This window comes from Chiloscyllium plagiosum, chromosome 28 (assembly GCF_004010195.1).
Source record: "Chiloscyllium plagiosum isolate BGI_BamShark_2017 chromosome 28, ASM401019v2, whole genome shotgun sequence".
Lineage (NCBI taxonomy): Eukaryota > Metazoa > Chordata > Chondrichthyes > Orectolobiformes > Hemiscylliidae > Chiloscyllium > Chiloscyllium plagiosum.
The window spans coordinates 11,470,290-11,487,519 of NC_057737.1; the positions used below are offsets into that span (position 1 = coordinate 11,470,290).

Here is a 17,230-nt window from a genome sequence, read left to right on the forward strand (position 1 = left end):
AACAGGAGAATCGACGTTTCGGGCATTATCCCTTCTTCAGGAATGAGGAAAGTTGGTCCAGTAGGCTAAGATAAAAGATAGGGAGGAGGGACTTGGGGGAGGGGCGTCGGAAATGTGTTAGGTGGAAAGAGGTCACCACCCCAGTCTGACCTATCACCCTCACCTTGACCTCTTTCCACCTATCACATTTCCGACGCCCCTCCCCCAAGTCCCTCCTCCCTATCTTTTATCTTAGCCTGCTGGACCAACTTTCCTCATTCCTGAAGAAGGGCTAATGCCCGAAACGTCGATTCTCCTGTTCCCTAGATGCTGCCTGACCTGCGCTTTTCCAGCAACACATTTCCATCTCCGCAATTTTAATGTAACTTTACAATTATATAGCTTTAAATTTTACCATAAATCTATTTTTATATGTCATGAAATTCATTGTATTTCACTATTACTTGCCTTGCAGTTTGTTTAATTTTATAATCTTTGAAGTTATGATTATTCAATGCCAACTTGACTCAGTTAAGACTGCCCCCATATGGTCATTTTAAATACTTTTTTATATTATGCCAGACACATTTAGTGTAACTGACTCTCAAATATTTGCAATACAAAAATCAACTTTTCAAGATTCACTATGACCAATAAACTAAAATACCTGAAGAAGGGTCCTGCCCAAAACTTTGACACTCTTGCTCCTCGGCTGCTGCCTGACCTACTGTGCTTTCTCGAGCGCCACACTTTATCAACTATCAGAAACAGTGTGAAAATTTAGGTTTCAGGAGACAGAACATTCAAATATGTGTGCCGGTAGAAAAGGCCAGAGACTGTAGAAAAGCAAGTTAAAGGCTGTATATCTTGAAAGCGCACAGCATTTCTAACAGCATAGATGAGTTGTTAGCACAGCTGGAATGTGCATTGCCTGATGCACATTACAGAGACAAGCATGGGACCTGAATATTGAAAGATGTTAACATTTCAAAAAGATTGGATGCCAGGAAAGGTAATGGGGGTAGCTCGAATGATTAAGCGTGTCATTAGTGTAGTGAGAATTGTTTTTGATTAAAATTGTTTTACTAATGAGATGAGACAAGGAAAGGTAAAAGATCACATCACATGGGCGTAGTTTATGCACCCTGAACATTAGTTACACTGTAGGACACCGTATACAGGAAGGGTCATGTGAGAAAGGTACCACTAATAATGATGGCTTCATCTACATACAGATTGAGTGAGTGAATCAAGTTGGCAAAACTGGGCTGAAAAGAGTCCTGAATAGTACATTCAGGACAATTTATTAGAGCAGCATATTCAAATCCAAACAGGTTTTTCTAGACCTGGTATGAGATTGAGACAAAACTAATCAAACTTTATGGTAAGTCTGTCTAGGTGATAACATAAGTGATCCAACTTCGGTTTCAGTTCAAAGGTGAAGAATGGTCCTTGACCAGTGTTTTAAATTAGAATATAGATAGTGAAAAGGATAGTATCAAATAAGACCGTAGACTATAAGAAATAGGCATGGGAGTAGACTGTTCAGACCCTCAAGCTTGCTGCACCATTCACTAAGACCAAGCTGATCTGACATTCCCTGCATCCACTTCCTTGCATTTTCCCCATAACCCAAATTTAAAGTAACATTGTACATGTTTGAAGTGATCAGTCATTTGTCTGTTGTAAAGTTTGTGATTTACATATGTTTTAATATTATTTAATTTAGAGCTTGGAATTTCAGGTGAGCTTTTGATCTATTTGAGAGGGTTGAATGCTTAACTTGTCTGTATTTCTAGAGCCATGATTTTTTTTAAATCAATGTGTAACAATAGAAATTTGTTTGCATTGAGTGTTTTGCAATTGGACAGAGGGGTAAACCTTCAAGCATAAGTTCATTCTTGGATTCGAAGAATGAGGAATTGATTTTGTTTAACTTAGGGAAAAACCCAAAGCTTAGAAAGCTTTTGGTTTGTTTGTAGTAGTCCTGTTGAGAGTTGATATAAAAACACAACTACTCCTGAAGAAAGATGATCCAGTACGGTTGGGAAATAGATTACCTCAGTGTAAGGATTTTAGAGTCATATAGATGTACAGCACAGAAACAGACCCTTTGGTCCAACTCATCCATGCCAACCAAATATCCTAAACTAATCTGGTCCCATTTGCCCCATATCCCTCTAAACCCTTCCTATTCATATACCCATCTAGATGCCTTTTAAATGGTGGAATCATGCCAGCCACCTCCACTTTCTCTGGCACCATCCTCTGCATGAAAAAGGTCCCCCTTGGGTCCCTTTTAAATCTTTTCCCCCCCTCAACCTAGTTCTAGACTCCCTGACCCCAGGGAAAAGACCTTGTCTATTCTTCCTATCCATGCTCCTCATGATTTTATAAACCTCTAAGGTCATCCCTCAACCTCTGATGCTTCAGGGAAAGCAGCCCCAGCCTATTCAGCTTCTACCTTTAGCTCAAAACTGCCAATCCTGACAACCTCCTTGTAAATCTTTTCTGAACCCTTTCAAGTTTCACAACATCCTTTCAATAGAAGGGAGACCAGAAGTGCACACAATATTGCAAAAGTGGCCTAACTGATGTCCGTACAGCTGCAACATGACCTCCCAACTCAGATACTCTATGCTCTGACCAATAAAGGAAAGTATACCAAACGCTGCCTTCACTCTCCTATCTACCTGTGACTCCACTTTCAAGGAATTAAAAACCTGCACTCTAAGGTCTCTTTTTTTTTTCTGTTCAGCATCATTCTCCAGGGCTAAAAGTGTTTTGGAGTGCTGGCAGTCCATATCTTGGCTAGAAACCAAGCTGTTTTTCAAAGCTGAGAGAATTTAAGCTTAGTTGTGTGATAGTTAAATACCTCTCCCTAGACTCAAGTCCAGGAATCAAAAGAAATATTTTTAATCCAAACCTATCAGTGAGATAAAAGAGAGAAATTTTTCTGATATTTGAATATTATAAAATAATATTGGGCGTAGGTAAGATTGTGTTTTTACTGTGCTTTGACGTCTTTGGAAATGTGAAAATAACTTTATTCTATTTAAGTTCTTTTGTGTCTTGGTAAAGAATCACTTTGAAGATTGTGTTTTCTAATTTTTTGTTTGGTTTTTATTTATCAAGTCAGAATTCTGTCTGGGATCTGAATTGTCCAGTAGTAATAACTGGGATTTTAGTAGGTCAGGAGATTGTAGTAGGTCTGATTTTAAGGATCAGCAACAAATTACTTTTTTCGAAAAAAGGTAAATGTAGACACTAAGTAAAAGCTAACCAGCAAAGGAAAATAACAATTGAAGCTACTGTTTATCTTATAGTAAAACTGGGGAATCTATAATGAGAAACCAGTTGGTAGCACATTGAACAAATATTTTGTCAGTCTTCATTGGAGAAGATCTACACCATTTCCCAAAAATATTTGAAAAGGTGGGAGGGGCTTAAAATCAAAATCATCAAGGAAAAGATGCTTTAAAATCCATTACACCTAAAGGCCGGCAAGTACCCAAGGCTTTATGGCCATACCCTAGGGTCTTAAATGAAGTGATTTCAGAGATAGTGGATGCATGAATTATTGTCCAAAATTCCTTAGATTCTAGAAATGTCTTAATAGATTGAAAAATAGCTATTGTGACCCTTTCAAGAAAAGAGGGAGACTGAAAACAATCTGCACTGAGCCTAGATGTGATACTAATTATCATATTGGATGTTAGTGATGTGATAAAACATGTTAATTTTGAGCAGCAAAAGGTATTTCAGTTTCTGGTTTAACAACTGAATTGAATCCGTTGCATTAGCTTTATTGTCACATGCACTCAAATGAGTGCAGTGAAAAGTTTGCAATGTCGCCACTTATGGTACCGAGGTTTAGATACTTGTATATTTGGAATAAAATAGAAAAAAAAATAAAATGTCAACAAGAGTAAGAGGATTTTTCTTTTTGAAAAGTACTCCCTTTACAGTCCTTCCACCCCAGTTCATACCAGGATCTGGCCTCCAGACCGCACCCAGGCCAAGTCTCCAGATCATGTCAGGCTTCAAAACGTAAGGCCTCACTTCTGTCCACAAAAGGGCTTGGCTCCCTTTCCCCACCACCACCCCCATAGCACCTCCCGACCCTCTGCAGTCTGGAACTTGGCTTCCCCTTTCCCTTCTGAGCAAGTTTTAAAGTTTTTAAAAAGTTGGAAGTGTTCGTTTTGGAAAAACAATTTTTTTTAAAAAGTAAAGAAAATAGACCAGACTAACTCCAGTACAGGACCCCCAGCCTGTCACCATGTTCATTCCAACTGGTTAGTATCTGATTTATAATTGCCGCAAAAGAAATAGGCCATTTGGCCCCTGAAGCCTGTCACGTCATTGAACATGATCATCGTTAATCTGCCCCAGGTCTCCACTTCCTTTCATGCTAGCATATCAGATCCTTCTGCTCCCAGATATTTCAAAAATATCTCCTTCTTCTTTAAATACTTTCAATAATCCAGCATCCACCACTCTATGGGATAGAGAATTTCAGATATTCACGACCATCTAACTGAAGAAATCCTTGACATCTCAATTTTAAATGAGTTTTCCTTACTCTAACTGTATTCTTTTGTTCAAAACTCCCTCACTAGTGGAAACAACTTTTCAACATATACCCAATCAATTCCCCTCAAGCATTTGTGTGTCAATAAACCATAATGAATAATGGTTTAACCTGTTTAGCTGTTTTTGATCATTTAACCTTTCATCCTGGAAATCAGCCTGGTGAATGTCTTTTGAAATGCCTTCAATGCCAGTGCATTCATCCTTAAATGCAGGACCAAATCTATATAAAAACATATTCTAAAGATTTACCACCCTGAGTGATATTCCTTAGTGTACTAAAAATCATATTGCCTTGAGTTCTGATGATATGAATTGGTGTCATCTTAGCTAATACATCTGTTAAATGGTACAGTTGATTTTCTATTACAACTGAGGTGAAATTGTGTCCAAGCTCTCTTGATCTTTACCTTTCCTTCAATTCATTGTTACAACATTGACAAGTAGAGGAAGGATTGAATTTTGTTGTGCTCTAAACGCTGCTGATTCAATGCAAGCTCACACTTGAGAGCCACTTAGTTCAGGTACCAAAAGCTGCAAAGGTTTATGGAATTAAGAGAAATCAGCATTTTGAGAGAAGGGAAAAGTCACAACTTCTTTATTGTAGCTTTTTTAAAGAAGTCAGTTTTCAACATTTATTAATAAGTAATTGGTAACTCTTACTGAATGAAATAACCTATATTCTAATCAAATCTTAATGCACTTTGAACAATATTATTAAAAAGTAAAACAGTTCCTGTTTTTATGTGAAATGAGGGATTCAGAAAGGTGAGAAATCAATCATAAATGGGTCAGAGTGCAAATATTTTTGCTGATGAAAATAGGCATCACCAAAACGAAATTCACTCGGGTGCCAATTTGTGCTTTTGGAAGTTTCCTGTTTTTCACTTGAATGCTAAAGATATGGAAAACTATAGGGATCCTGCTGCTGCCCTGAGCTGACCCTTTCAAAGCAAACCAGAAATGTTGAATTAAAAATATCTGACAGTTATCATTGTATTGTCAACTTACCAAGCACTAATATCTCAAATTATTGGAAATGTTCAATGTTAATACAGAATTATTTAAACACCTCTGTCCTGTGGTTTGTGACTATAGCTTTAGTTGAAATAATATTTTGCTAGATGAATAATTCAGCTATTTTTAAATTCGAAATGTATAATTTAATATCCCATTAACTTCAAATACCTAAAAGTATGCCAGTCTGTGGATTTTGCCTAATTAGAGACAAAATTAAGACAAATCTGAGCATAATCATTAAAGAAACCGTTTAATTGATGGTTCAATTGGTAAATGTACTGTGAAATGTTACTGAGCTGTAAATCCGGAAAGGCTCAAAGTTCCATCCCTTTTCTCAAAGTTAGCTAATTATTTTGTAACGTGATTGTCTCTCAACTGCTCTCTAAAATAGCTCAACAAACCAATCTTTTGTATCATGCTGCGACAAAATCCAAAAGAAGGAACAAAACTGAATGGACTGTCCAACGTCTTAAGTTTCAAAAAGTATGAAGGCAATCATTGTTCAATTGACCCTGAGAAATCTTCCTTAATATCTGGGGTTTGTGACAAAATTGGGAGAGCTGTCCTTCATTCTGATGGAATCACACTCTGCAGACAATGCTATTTCCATCCCTGAATATATCCTATCCCGTCAACAGGATAGAATTGCTCGAGCTGGCAGCTCTGGGAGTCCTCGATGTTACTTCTGGAGCCCAGAAATCTCATGGCATCAACTGAAAACTGAGAATGCCTCCACGTGATTACAACTTGCCTACCTGGAGATAGACACCCCAACAAGCTCTTACAGTTCAATTACAACATTGGTGTCTACCTGACAATATGGAAATTGCCCACATATGTCCTGTATGTACAAAGCAGGACAAATCCAACCCAGTCCCTATTTGTCAGTCATCACCGAGATGATGTAAAGTGTCATCAACAGTGCTTTCAAGCAGCACCTGCTCACTGGCACCCAAATTGGGTAAAAGGGCTGAATTTACGAGGTCGGAGTGACGGCCCTTGACTCACAGGCCGTATTTGACCAAGTGTGGCATCAATGAGCCCAAGCAAAGTGGAACAAATGGTTATCAGGGGCAAAGTCTCTGCTGAATGGAATCATTTCTGGTATGTACGAAGATGGTTGTAGTTGTTGAGGTCAGTTGTCACACCTCCAGGACATCTTTGCTAGAGCTCAAGTTAATGTCCTCGACTCCACCATCTTCAGTTGCTTCATCAATCACTTTCCCTCCTTCATAAGAGATGACGTGTGCAATCATCAGAACATTCCCAATATTCAGCACCATTCACAACACCTCAGATACTGAAGCAGGCCATGTTCAAATACAGAATTTCTGGACAATATCCAGGCTTGGGCTGACAAACGGCAAGTAACATTACACCCCACAAATGCCAGGCAATGACCATTTATAATAAAAGACTATCTAATTACCACCCCTTGATATTCAATGTTGCTACCATCACTTAATCCCCCACAATCAGCATCCTTGCCACTGACCAGAAACTCAACTGGACTCTCCACATAAAGACAGTCCTAACAACAGCAGATCATAGGCCAGGAATACTGTGAGTAAGTCACTTCCTGAGTCCAAGTCCACCTTCGACAAGGCACAAGTCAGGGGTGTGATGGAATACTTCCCAATTGCCCGAATAGATGCAGCCCAAACCAGACTCAAGAAGCTTGACATCCAGGACAAAGTGATCAGCTTCGTTGGCACCATATTGACAGGCAGCCACTCCCCCCTCCTCTGACGCTGAATAGCAGCAGTGTGTACTGTCTACATGATGCACTGCAGAAATTTAAAGAAGTTCCTTAGATAGAAAAGATCGTGGTTTTGGAAGGAGCTATCTAGAAGGACAAAAACTGCAGATACATGGGAATGCCGTCGACTGCAAATTCCCCTCCAAGTCACTGACTATCCTGATTTGGAAATATATCACTCTTCATTCACTGTCGTTGGTCAAAATCCTGGAGTTCCTTTCCTAAGGCATTGTGGATCAACTTGTAGCACATAGACTGCAGCTGTTCAAGAAGGCAGCTCACAACAACTTTCTCAAGGGCAACTAGGGCCCAGCAATAAAATGCTGGTTCAGCATGCAAAACTAGTCCCACAAGCAAATTAAAAAAGAACGAAAATCCATACACCCACTCCCAGCTGGTGAAGCTGTGTACCTGTGTTGAACGCCACTCGAAGGAAGTGCTGAGTGGGAATTTTACAAAATGTATTGGTAGGGTTGTGGGTCATGGGGGTGGAGCTTCATGTGTCACCAAGAGTGGCTCAGTAGCACTGCTACTGGCTGGGTCCTACAGGACACAGCTGTTAAAGTTCCATCTGCAATAAATAGTAAGGGAACCATTAGGCAGGAAAAAAAAATCCTTGAGCATGTCCTTGCTAGTCTAACTGCTGATGATTCTGTCCAGGATATTGCTTGTGCAGAAGATTTCCTGTCTTTAGTTGTGGATACTACCTATGTGCAGCACTATGACCATGTTAAATGGGCCAGACTTTGAAAAGGTCTAGCAAACAAGAACTGAGCAGCCACATGAGAATGTGAGCTATCAGCAGTAGAATTGTAATTGACCACAGTCTGTAACTTCATGATCTACTACCCACTGTACCATTACCATCAAGTCAGGCGATCTAAGTTGGTTCAGTGAAGAGTGCAAGAGGATACACTAGAGCCAGCAGGCATATCTAAAAATGGTGGCAGCCTTATGATGCTACAACACAGGACTACTACTTATGTGCCAAATAGCTCCGGCTGCATACAGTAAACAGGGTTATTCAATTAGGCAATTAAAAGATCTGTTCTAAGGTCTGCTGTGCTGTCCCATCATGACATGAGTGGTGGTTGAAAATTAAACAGGTAACAGGAGGTGGAGACTTCACAAGTATCACTGTCCTGAATGATGGGCAGTACAGCACATAAGTGCAAAAAAATAACTGAAGTATTTGCATATATTTTCAACCAGAAGTGTCAAGTGGATGATCCATTTCAGTGTCCTCCTGAGATCCTCAGCATCACAGATTTACCCGTCGTCAGTCTATACCACATGATAAAAAGAAATGACTGAAGACCCTAGATACTGTAAAGATTATGGACTCTGACAGTAATCTGGCAATAGTACTGAATGTGCTCCAGGACGAGTCTTACCCCAAGTATTTTTAACATAGCTGCAGCACTGGCATCCATCAAACAAGGTAGAAGATTGTCTAAGTATGCCCTATGCACAAAAAGCAGGATGAATCCAACCTAGCCAGTTACTGCCCCATCAGTCTGCTCTCTATCATAAGCCCAGGAACTGGAGGAGTTGTCAACAGTACAATGAAATGCCACTGCAAAGGAATAATCTGTTTACTCAATATAGCTTCTACCAGGGTCCCCCTCCCCCCCCCCCCTCCCCTCCTGACCTCATTACAGCCTTGGTCCAAATATCAGCAAAAGAACTGAACTCTGGAGGTGAAGTGTGAGTGACTGTCCTTGATATGAAGGCAGCATTGAACCAAGAACAACATCAAAGAACCCTAGCAAAACTGAAGTCAATAGGAATTGAGGGAAAAGGTCCCTGCTTGTAAATCATAAAGATTATGACTGTGGTTGTTGGAGGCCAATCATCTCAGCCCCAGAGCATCACTGCAGGAGTTCAAAATAGTGTCCTCGGCCCATTCAGTGATAACTGCTTCATTGTAAATAACTTTCCTTCCAACTTAGGGTCAGGAGTTTAGGAGAATATATAATTTCGAAACTTGTCTCATTGATTGCACTATTCAACATGAGAAAGTGAGGTCTGCAGATGCTGGAGATCAGAGCTGAAAATGTGTTGCTGGAAAAGTGCAGCAGGTCAGGCAGCATCCAGGGAACAGGAGAATCGACGTTTCGGGCATAAGCCCTTCAGGAATTCCAGGGGACAGGAGAATCGATGTTTCGGGCATAAGCCCTTCTTCAGGAATTCCTGAAGAAGGGCTTATGCCCGAAACGTCGATTCTCCTGTTCCCTGGATGCTGCCTGACCTGCTGCGCTTTTCCAGCAACACATTTTCAGCACTATTCAACATGATCATGGCTGATCTTGGATTTCAATACTGCTCCTGTTCTGTCTTCCATTACATTTGATGCCTTAAGTCTCTCCAAATCTATCAAAGCAATTTTGTGACTTGGCCTCCATATCCCTCTGTGAGAAGAGAATTTTTTCTCTCCCCTTCATTCATGGCATGTCGGCATCGGTGGTGTCCACTGTGCAGAGGACGATTCAAAATCAAACATTTTACTGTGGGTCTAGAGTCACATGTAGGCTAGATGAGGTAAGGAGAGTAGTTTCCATTCCTAAAGGACATCAGTGAACCAGATGGGGTTTTCTGACAATCAACAGTTTCATGGTCATCATTAGACTCTTTATTCCAGATTTTGTTTTTATTGAATTCATATTCCATATCTGCCATTGTGGGATTCAAACCTGGGTCCCTAGAATGTTAACTGAGTCTTTGGATTAATAATCCAGCAATAATACCATCACCAGTCCAAAAATGTGCAGGTTAGGTGAATTGGCTATGCTAAATTGCCCGTAGTGTTAGGTGAAGGGGTAAGTGTAGGGCAATGGGTCTGGGTGGGTTATTCTTCGGAGGGTCAGTGTGGACTTCTTGGGCCGAAGGGTCTATTTCCACACTAAGTAATCTAATTTCATTCCTTAGTTTACCTCCCCTGCAGATATTCACCACCAACAGGATATGTTTGCAAAATCACGTTTGTGACTCCTCAGTTGCTGAAGCAGTCTGTTTCCATATGTGTCAAGACCTGTGCGACATCCAGGCTTGGGCTGATATATATAGCATGAACATTACTCACTGCATAAAGGCCATCTTGAGCATGAGAGAATCTAACCATTGCTTTTATTCAATGCCATCACCATCACTGCTCCACTATCAATATCCTGGGAGATTACCGTTAACCAGAAACTAAACTGGAACAGCTGCCTAAGTACTGTAGCCACAAGAAAAGTCAGATATTTGAAATTCTGGGGCAAGTAACTCCCTCCCTGTTCCAAAGACTGTCCACCCTATAAAAGGCACAAGCCAGGAGTGTGATGGATTATTCAGAGTCAAAAGGTGTGGTGCTGGAAAAACACAGCCGTTCAGGCAGCATCTGAGAAGCAGGAGTGTTGACATTTTGAGCATAAGCTCTTCATCAGGAATGTGGGGGAGGCACAAGGGGGCGAGGGATAAATGGGAGGAGGTGTGGGGTTGGGAGGGAAGGTAAGTGGGAATGCGGTAGGTAGATGGAGGTGAGGTGTGGGGTGACGGTGGTAGGTCGGAACGGAGCATGGAGCGGATAGGTGGGAAAGGAGGTGGAGAGGTAGGATAGATCAAGAGGGCAGTGCCAAGTTGGAAGGTTGGATCTGGGATAAGTGGGGTGGAGGGGAGATGAGGAAACTGGTGAAATCAACATTGATCGGATTATTTCCCATTTGCCTGGCTGAATCAACAACAATAAAGCTTTACTCCACTCGGGTCAAAGGAGTTCACATGATTGATATCCCATCCACCACCTTCGCAAATGTATTCTCTTTGCCGTCGATGCAGAGTGGCAGCAGTGTGTTACCATCTAAAAGATGCACTGCATTCACTCACCAAGGCTGTTTCAATTGCATCTGCCAAACCACAATCTTTACCACCCAGAAAGCCATGGACAGCAAATATAAGGGAACACCACCGTCACCTGCAAGCTTCCTTCTACAAATGCACCATCTTGACTTGGAACTATATTCCACTCACTCACTGCTGGATCAAAATCCAGGTACTCGCTTCCTAATAATACAGTGGGTGTCCCTAACCCCAAGGAAGACTGTGGTTTAAGAAGGCAGCTCACAACCACTTTCTGCAAGGTAATTAGGAATTCGTAATAAAAACTGATTTAATCAGTGACGACTACATCCAATAAGTGAAAGAGAAAATGTCTGCCAGTTATGGATAGCCAACAAATCCTGGCCTAGCCAATGATGATGTCATCTCATGAACAAATAATAGAAGCTGTACTTATGATCTAAGAGCTGTCAGTGACCCCTGACCTGACCCCGGACCCACGAATCCATGAGAGCCACTGGTCGTTTTGCCCTGATGTATCTCACTCTATAATGCATAGTTTGGGGAGCAATTTAGTTAAATAAAAACTTCTGGCACACTGCTTGTAACTCCTCGTATAAAGGATCAGTTGAGACAATACTCAAGATCTGCATTTTACAGGGAGTGCTACTCCTGTCTAAAATAACATATATTGAAAGTGCTGGTACAAGTGGATTGCCCTTATGTAAAAATGAAGATGTTTTACTTCCTTAATTTGAATTTTTCCAGAACTTTTCAACTTTGATTAAAGAAGCAATCACAATGCCCTAAAGAAAGGAATTGCATAGATTAGGCCTAGCATGGTTCATTTTTCTTTTCTTGTGTCATTGTGTCTCTCACTTAATTATTCCCTGACAGATGATTAGCAGAGCATCTTTTCCTTGTCTACATCAGTTCTGAACCAGTGTGGAGTCTTGGAAAGGTTGACTTATCTTGTAATTAATAATCACCATATCTTCCCACTGATCTAATACTGACTACAGGAATTTGAATTGATGCTTTCCAAATTAGGTAAATGTGAATACACGAATATACTTCCTGCTACAAAAATGTTTAAGCTAATGTTTAAATTTGTACCAAATTGCCAATATTCTGTTCAACTTTGTTTTAAAGTATATTTTGTGAATATAGTGAGATCAGTAATGGGATTTTAAGTGCATTGCATTGGTTTGTAACAAGATTTCACAAGCTTGCAAAATACAAAGTTTTATAAGTGAGAAGTCATCAACTCTGTAAAATAAGTATCATTTCCTGCTTTACACTCGAGTTTGCATTGGTGAGAAGCCACTTAGTCTGGAGCATAAATTGGGTGTGAAGCCAAGCACAGACTCCAAAGTAAATACTCCTAGAGTCCTAATTCTACTTCAGTAAAAGCAAAATACTGCAGATACTGGAAATCTGAAATAGTGCTACAATCTGCTAGTGAGAGACAGTTAACATTTCAAGTCCAGCAAGACTAATTCAAAACTGAGAGGTAGAAATGTGATAGATTTTACTGTTGCAAAGTAGAGTGGGCAGATTGAAGATAGGGCAAAGAGTGGAAGAGACTAAATGTCAAAGATGTCCACAGAAAGAAGAACATAAGAACAGGAGTGGACTGTTGAGCTTTTTGAACCAGTTCTGCCATTCAATGAGATCATGACTGATCTATGACCTAATTCAATATGAATACTTTTGAATACCCTGGTATTTGTTGATGTTTCTATGTTCCCTTAATACCTTTGCTTAACAATTTATCTACTTCCAATTCAAAATTAGCAATTGATCCAGCATCCACTGCCATTTATGGAAGTGACTTCCAAACATCTAACAGTTTGTGTAGAAGTGCCTCCTAACATTTTTCCTGAACAGTCTGGCCATAATTCTCAGACTATGCCCCCTAGTCCTAGAATCCCAAATGAATGGAAGTAGTTTATCTACCTGTTTTTTCTTGTTAATACCATGAAGACTTTGATCAGATCATATCTTAACCTTCTAAATTCTAGAGAAAAAAGCCTAATTAATATAATCACACCTTTTAAATTAATCCCTGAAGTCCAGGTATCATCCTTTAAACCTACGTGTACTGTTGTGCTCCCTCCAAGGCCAATGCATCTTTCCTAAAGTATGGTGCCCAGATCTGTGCTCCTTATTCCAAGTAAGGTCTAACCGGGGATTTGTATAAAGAAACAAACCATTGGTCCAGAATGCGGTAATGGCAGAATAAAGAGCATCACTGTTTGAAAGCAGAAACATGAGTGCAAGATATATTTGATACAATACAAACTAGAACACAGTGTCAACATGATTTTAAATAGGACCTTTTTGAACAACAAAATAAGTAAAGCAGAACACAAAACTATTTTGGTCATGTTATTGTCTTAACTTTACCCCATGGTATGTGTATTTACTTTATAAAACAAAAGGCTTGTTTCATGTACAACTGGTAATCTTTGTTTCCACATTATTACACCCTCTCCCCACAGCCATCACTTCCTGTCCTTTACACACTATCCAGCCAGGCTACCCATGAAGCTGTCCACCTCCTCTGCAGAATGTTAGTTTTTGATCCTGTGAGTATATTGTATTTTATACTGTAAAATCCTTCTTGATGTGAAAACATAGCCAGTCTGCATTCTCTATTACATTACAATACTTTATTAAAAAGTTCTCAACCAATACTGATTTCTTGAATAATGGTACTCAGTTACTGAACCTTAAGATTACTATCTTGAGCCTCCTGTAGTCTTGCAATTAAGTTGATGCAATAATGTTGGGAAATTCTGTAGTTGGGGGTGTTATGACCATTTTTCGCAGCTCTGCATATGTCATTTCAACTTCATTTTACAAATTACTCTAAATATTATCCCATTTGAAACCACTTAAATGTCTTTCATAGAAAGTAATAGATTAGGCTGGGTCATTTAATATTGATAGCTATGGTTTAAATGAACTTTTTTGGCTTATTTCATGAGAACATCATCTCGAGGAAGGTGTATAATATTACTCAATTCTCACATCAAATTACAATAAAATTATCAAGTTATTGGATAAAGCTTTTGTTCCCTTATGCTGTAGTCAAAAAGAATCTCTGCAAAGGATGCCCTGGCTCATCCATACTTGGATGAAGGACGGCTCCGGTACCACACTTGTATGTGCAAATGCTGTTATACCACCTCTACAGGACGTGTTTACACCAATGATTTTGAGCCCATCACTAATCCAAAATTTGATGACAGCTTTGAAAAAAACCTGACATCTGTTCGGCAGGTTAAAGGTCAGTGTAATTTTGAATATTATTTTATAGTTAGAGCGTTCTGATCTGAAGCCTAAAATTGTGTACTAGTTATTTTTAACCAGTAACATTTTGTTATTGATCGAACAGAATGTATTATTCTTGATACCCTTCCTCTTAAGACTGTTGTTGGGCTACTTATTTCACTATTCAATTGTCATACAAAGCAGGTCGCAAGTTAATCACCTCTTCTATTAAGGTTTGGTGGTAGTATAGTAGAACACTACAGTCAGTCAAGGATTCCACTCCAAATTAATTGACTTGACGGATATGTGGTAATGTATCAGGTTGCAACACACTGAATAATTTCTCAGCTTTGGGGCTATCCAGACTTAACACTTTGCTAACATAGTAATTTTCAGTTAACTGGTGTGGGAGAGGGCTTTTGCTATTCTTGCCTATGTAACTGTATTATAGCATTCTCATGAGTTATCGCATTCAGCAGAGAAACATTTAATGGCAATCATATAGCTGGGGACATTGCAGTGAGGAAGTATGCTCAAATGTACTTGGGTGGTGTATGGAATTGCTGCCTTGTCTGTTTTCCATTCCTGAGTTTTATCACCTTCCTGTGACTTTAATTTATGAAACAGAAAGCCATCTTGATTGAGTACTGAATGTTCAGTAATTCGCAAATTTGCTTGATGATGTGTTGATAGAAATGTGCTCCAGGAGAAAGTGAGGACTGCAGATGCTGAAGGTCAGAGTCGAAAAGTGTGGCATTGGAAAAGCATAGCAGGTCAGGCAGCATCCGAGGAGAAGATGAATCAACATTTCGTGCATAAGCCATCCCTGATGAAGGGCTTATGCTCAAAATGTCGATTCTCCTGTGTCTGATGCTGCCTGACCTGCTGTGCTTTTTCAGTGTCACACTTTTCAACTAGAAATACATTCCAATTGATCGTAAAGAAATCACTGATGTTGGAGGTTTGAAAATATAACAACATTTGCATCCAATTATGTTACAAATGCATGAAAGCAGCTTCATGTGACGATATTGTCAGTTGTCCTTGCACATAATTTCTTTTACAAGTCAGATATCTAAGAAATGCCTGGCCTCCTTTCAACTCTTGGACACAACAACACAATTGATATTGAGACTCTTCTAGGTGAATATTAGGAAAACCAAAACTATTACCTTTGATCCCCAACTCCAATTCGGCCCACTTGTCACTAATTCCATCCTCCTCTTTTACCACTTACTGCACTTCTTTGGCATATGACTCAATTTAAACAAGCTTTTGAAGTACCCATCCTTTCCATCAGCAAAGCCACGTGCTTCCATCTCTACAACATCTGCTCCTCTGCATCAACAAAACTTATTGTTGTGCCTTTTTTGGAATGCCACTTTAAATTTCTTTCCAATGTCCTCCTTGTGAACCTCCCATTCTCCACCCTTCATTAACTCCTAAGATTTCTAAATTTTTACAGCTAATATCCAGTTCTGCATTCATGTCACAATTCCCCATTATCCCTATTCTGGACAATTCCCAGTTCACCCATATTTAGATTTAAAAGCATCTGCCTCATCGTTAAGTCACTGGGGCCTTGGTACACCCTGTCTTTGCACTATTTTCCAGTCGTTTCATTTGGCATATGGCAGTTCTGACAAAGGGTCACTAGACTTGAAGTGTTACTTCTGTATTTTGCTGTCCACAGATGCCAGACCTGCTGAGTTTCTCCGGCAGTTTGTTTTTCCTTTGGATCTCCAGCATCCACAGTTCTTTTGTTTTATTTAAACTTTTTTTATAAACCCCTCAGTCCTCTGACTGTGGCTTTTTATATTTGCCTGCTACCTTCATCCCACTAGTGGTGATAAAGACATTGCCTCGGTCCAATTCTTTGAAAGGACCCCTCAAAGCTCATACACCTGTCTACTACTACTACTACTACCCCTTCTAAAGCCTTCTGAGAAGTCATTCATGTAACCAAGCTCTGTTTGCACCTCTTAATGTCTTCCTTCTTGACCTGCCCTGTGTTCCTTTTATGTTTTCATTTATAGCTCTGAGAATGCCCCCAGCCAGTTTACAATATTAAAACATTTAATAAGTGTGTGTCAGGAACTTGCAGGATCACCCTTTATTATGTTTTGAAGTTCCAGTGCAGATTTAGCCTTAATGATGCAGAGGTTTACATGTATACATAGTTAACAGGTTCAATTATTCACATCTTAAGCCACAATGGCTTAAACAGCAGGAAGTTATATTGTTATGACAATATATTTAATTTTCTGCTCTACAGAGCTCATTCATCAATTCATTCTGGAACAGCAGAAAGGGAACAGGGTTCCACTATGCATCAACCCACAGTCTGCTGCATTTAAAAGCTTTATCAGGTATGATGCAGGCATTTCTTTGATGTAATAATGGTTTCGCTATTAACAGCTGATTGTCTTTGGTGCGGGATAGTTGTTTGCAGGCTGATATTGAACCGTGGAGGAACAATGGCGGATATTTCTGTGTATAATACAGAGGTTGCAGGATCAGTTCATTCCTAAAAGGAAGAAAGATCCCAGGAGGAGGCATGGGTGGCCGTGGCTGACGAGGGAAGTAAAGAAACATATAAAGTTAAAAGAGAAAAAGTATAACATAGCTAAGATAAGTGGGAAAACGGAGGACTGGGAAGCTTTTAAAGAGCAACAGAGGATTACTAAGAAGGAAATACACAGAGGAAAAATGAGATACGAAGGTAAACTGGCCAAGAATATTAAGGAGGATAGGAAAAGCTTTTTTAGGTATGTGCAAGGAAAAAAA

General features: G+C 39.8%; 1 protein-coding gene across 1 annotated transcript in view; it reads left to right on the forward strand.

The window, feature by feature from the left end:
* Positions 1–17,230, forward strand: part of nlk2 (nemo-like kinase, type 2) — a 184,396-nt gene that overhangs the window by 156,825 nt on the left and 10,341 nt on the right. Inside the window, exons 9-11 of the mRNA XM_043718279.1 lie at positions 13,669–13,755; positions 14,261–14,459; positions 16,719–16,812. Coding sequence (XP_043574214.1) covers positions 13,669–13,755; positions 14,261–14,459; positions 16,719–16,812 — 380 coding nt within the window. The remainder of the gene's footprint in view (positions 1–13,668; positions 13,756–14,260; positions 14,460–16,718; positions 16,813–17,230) is intronic.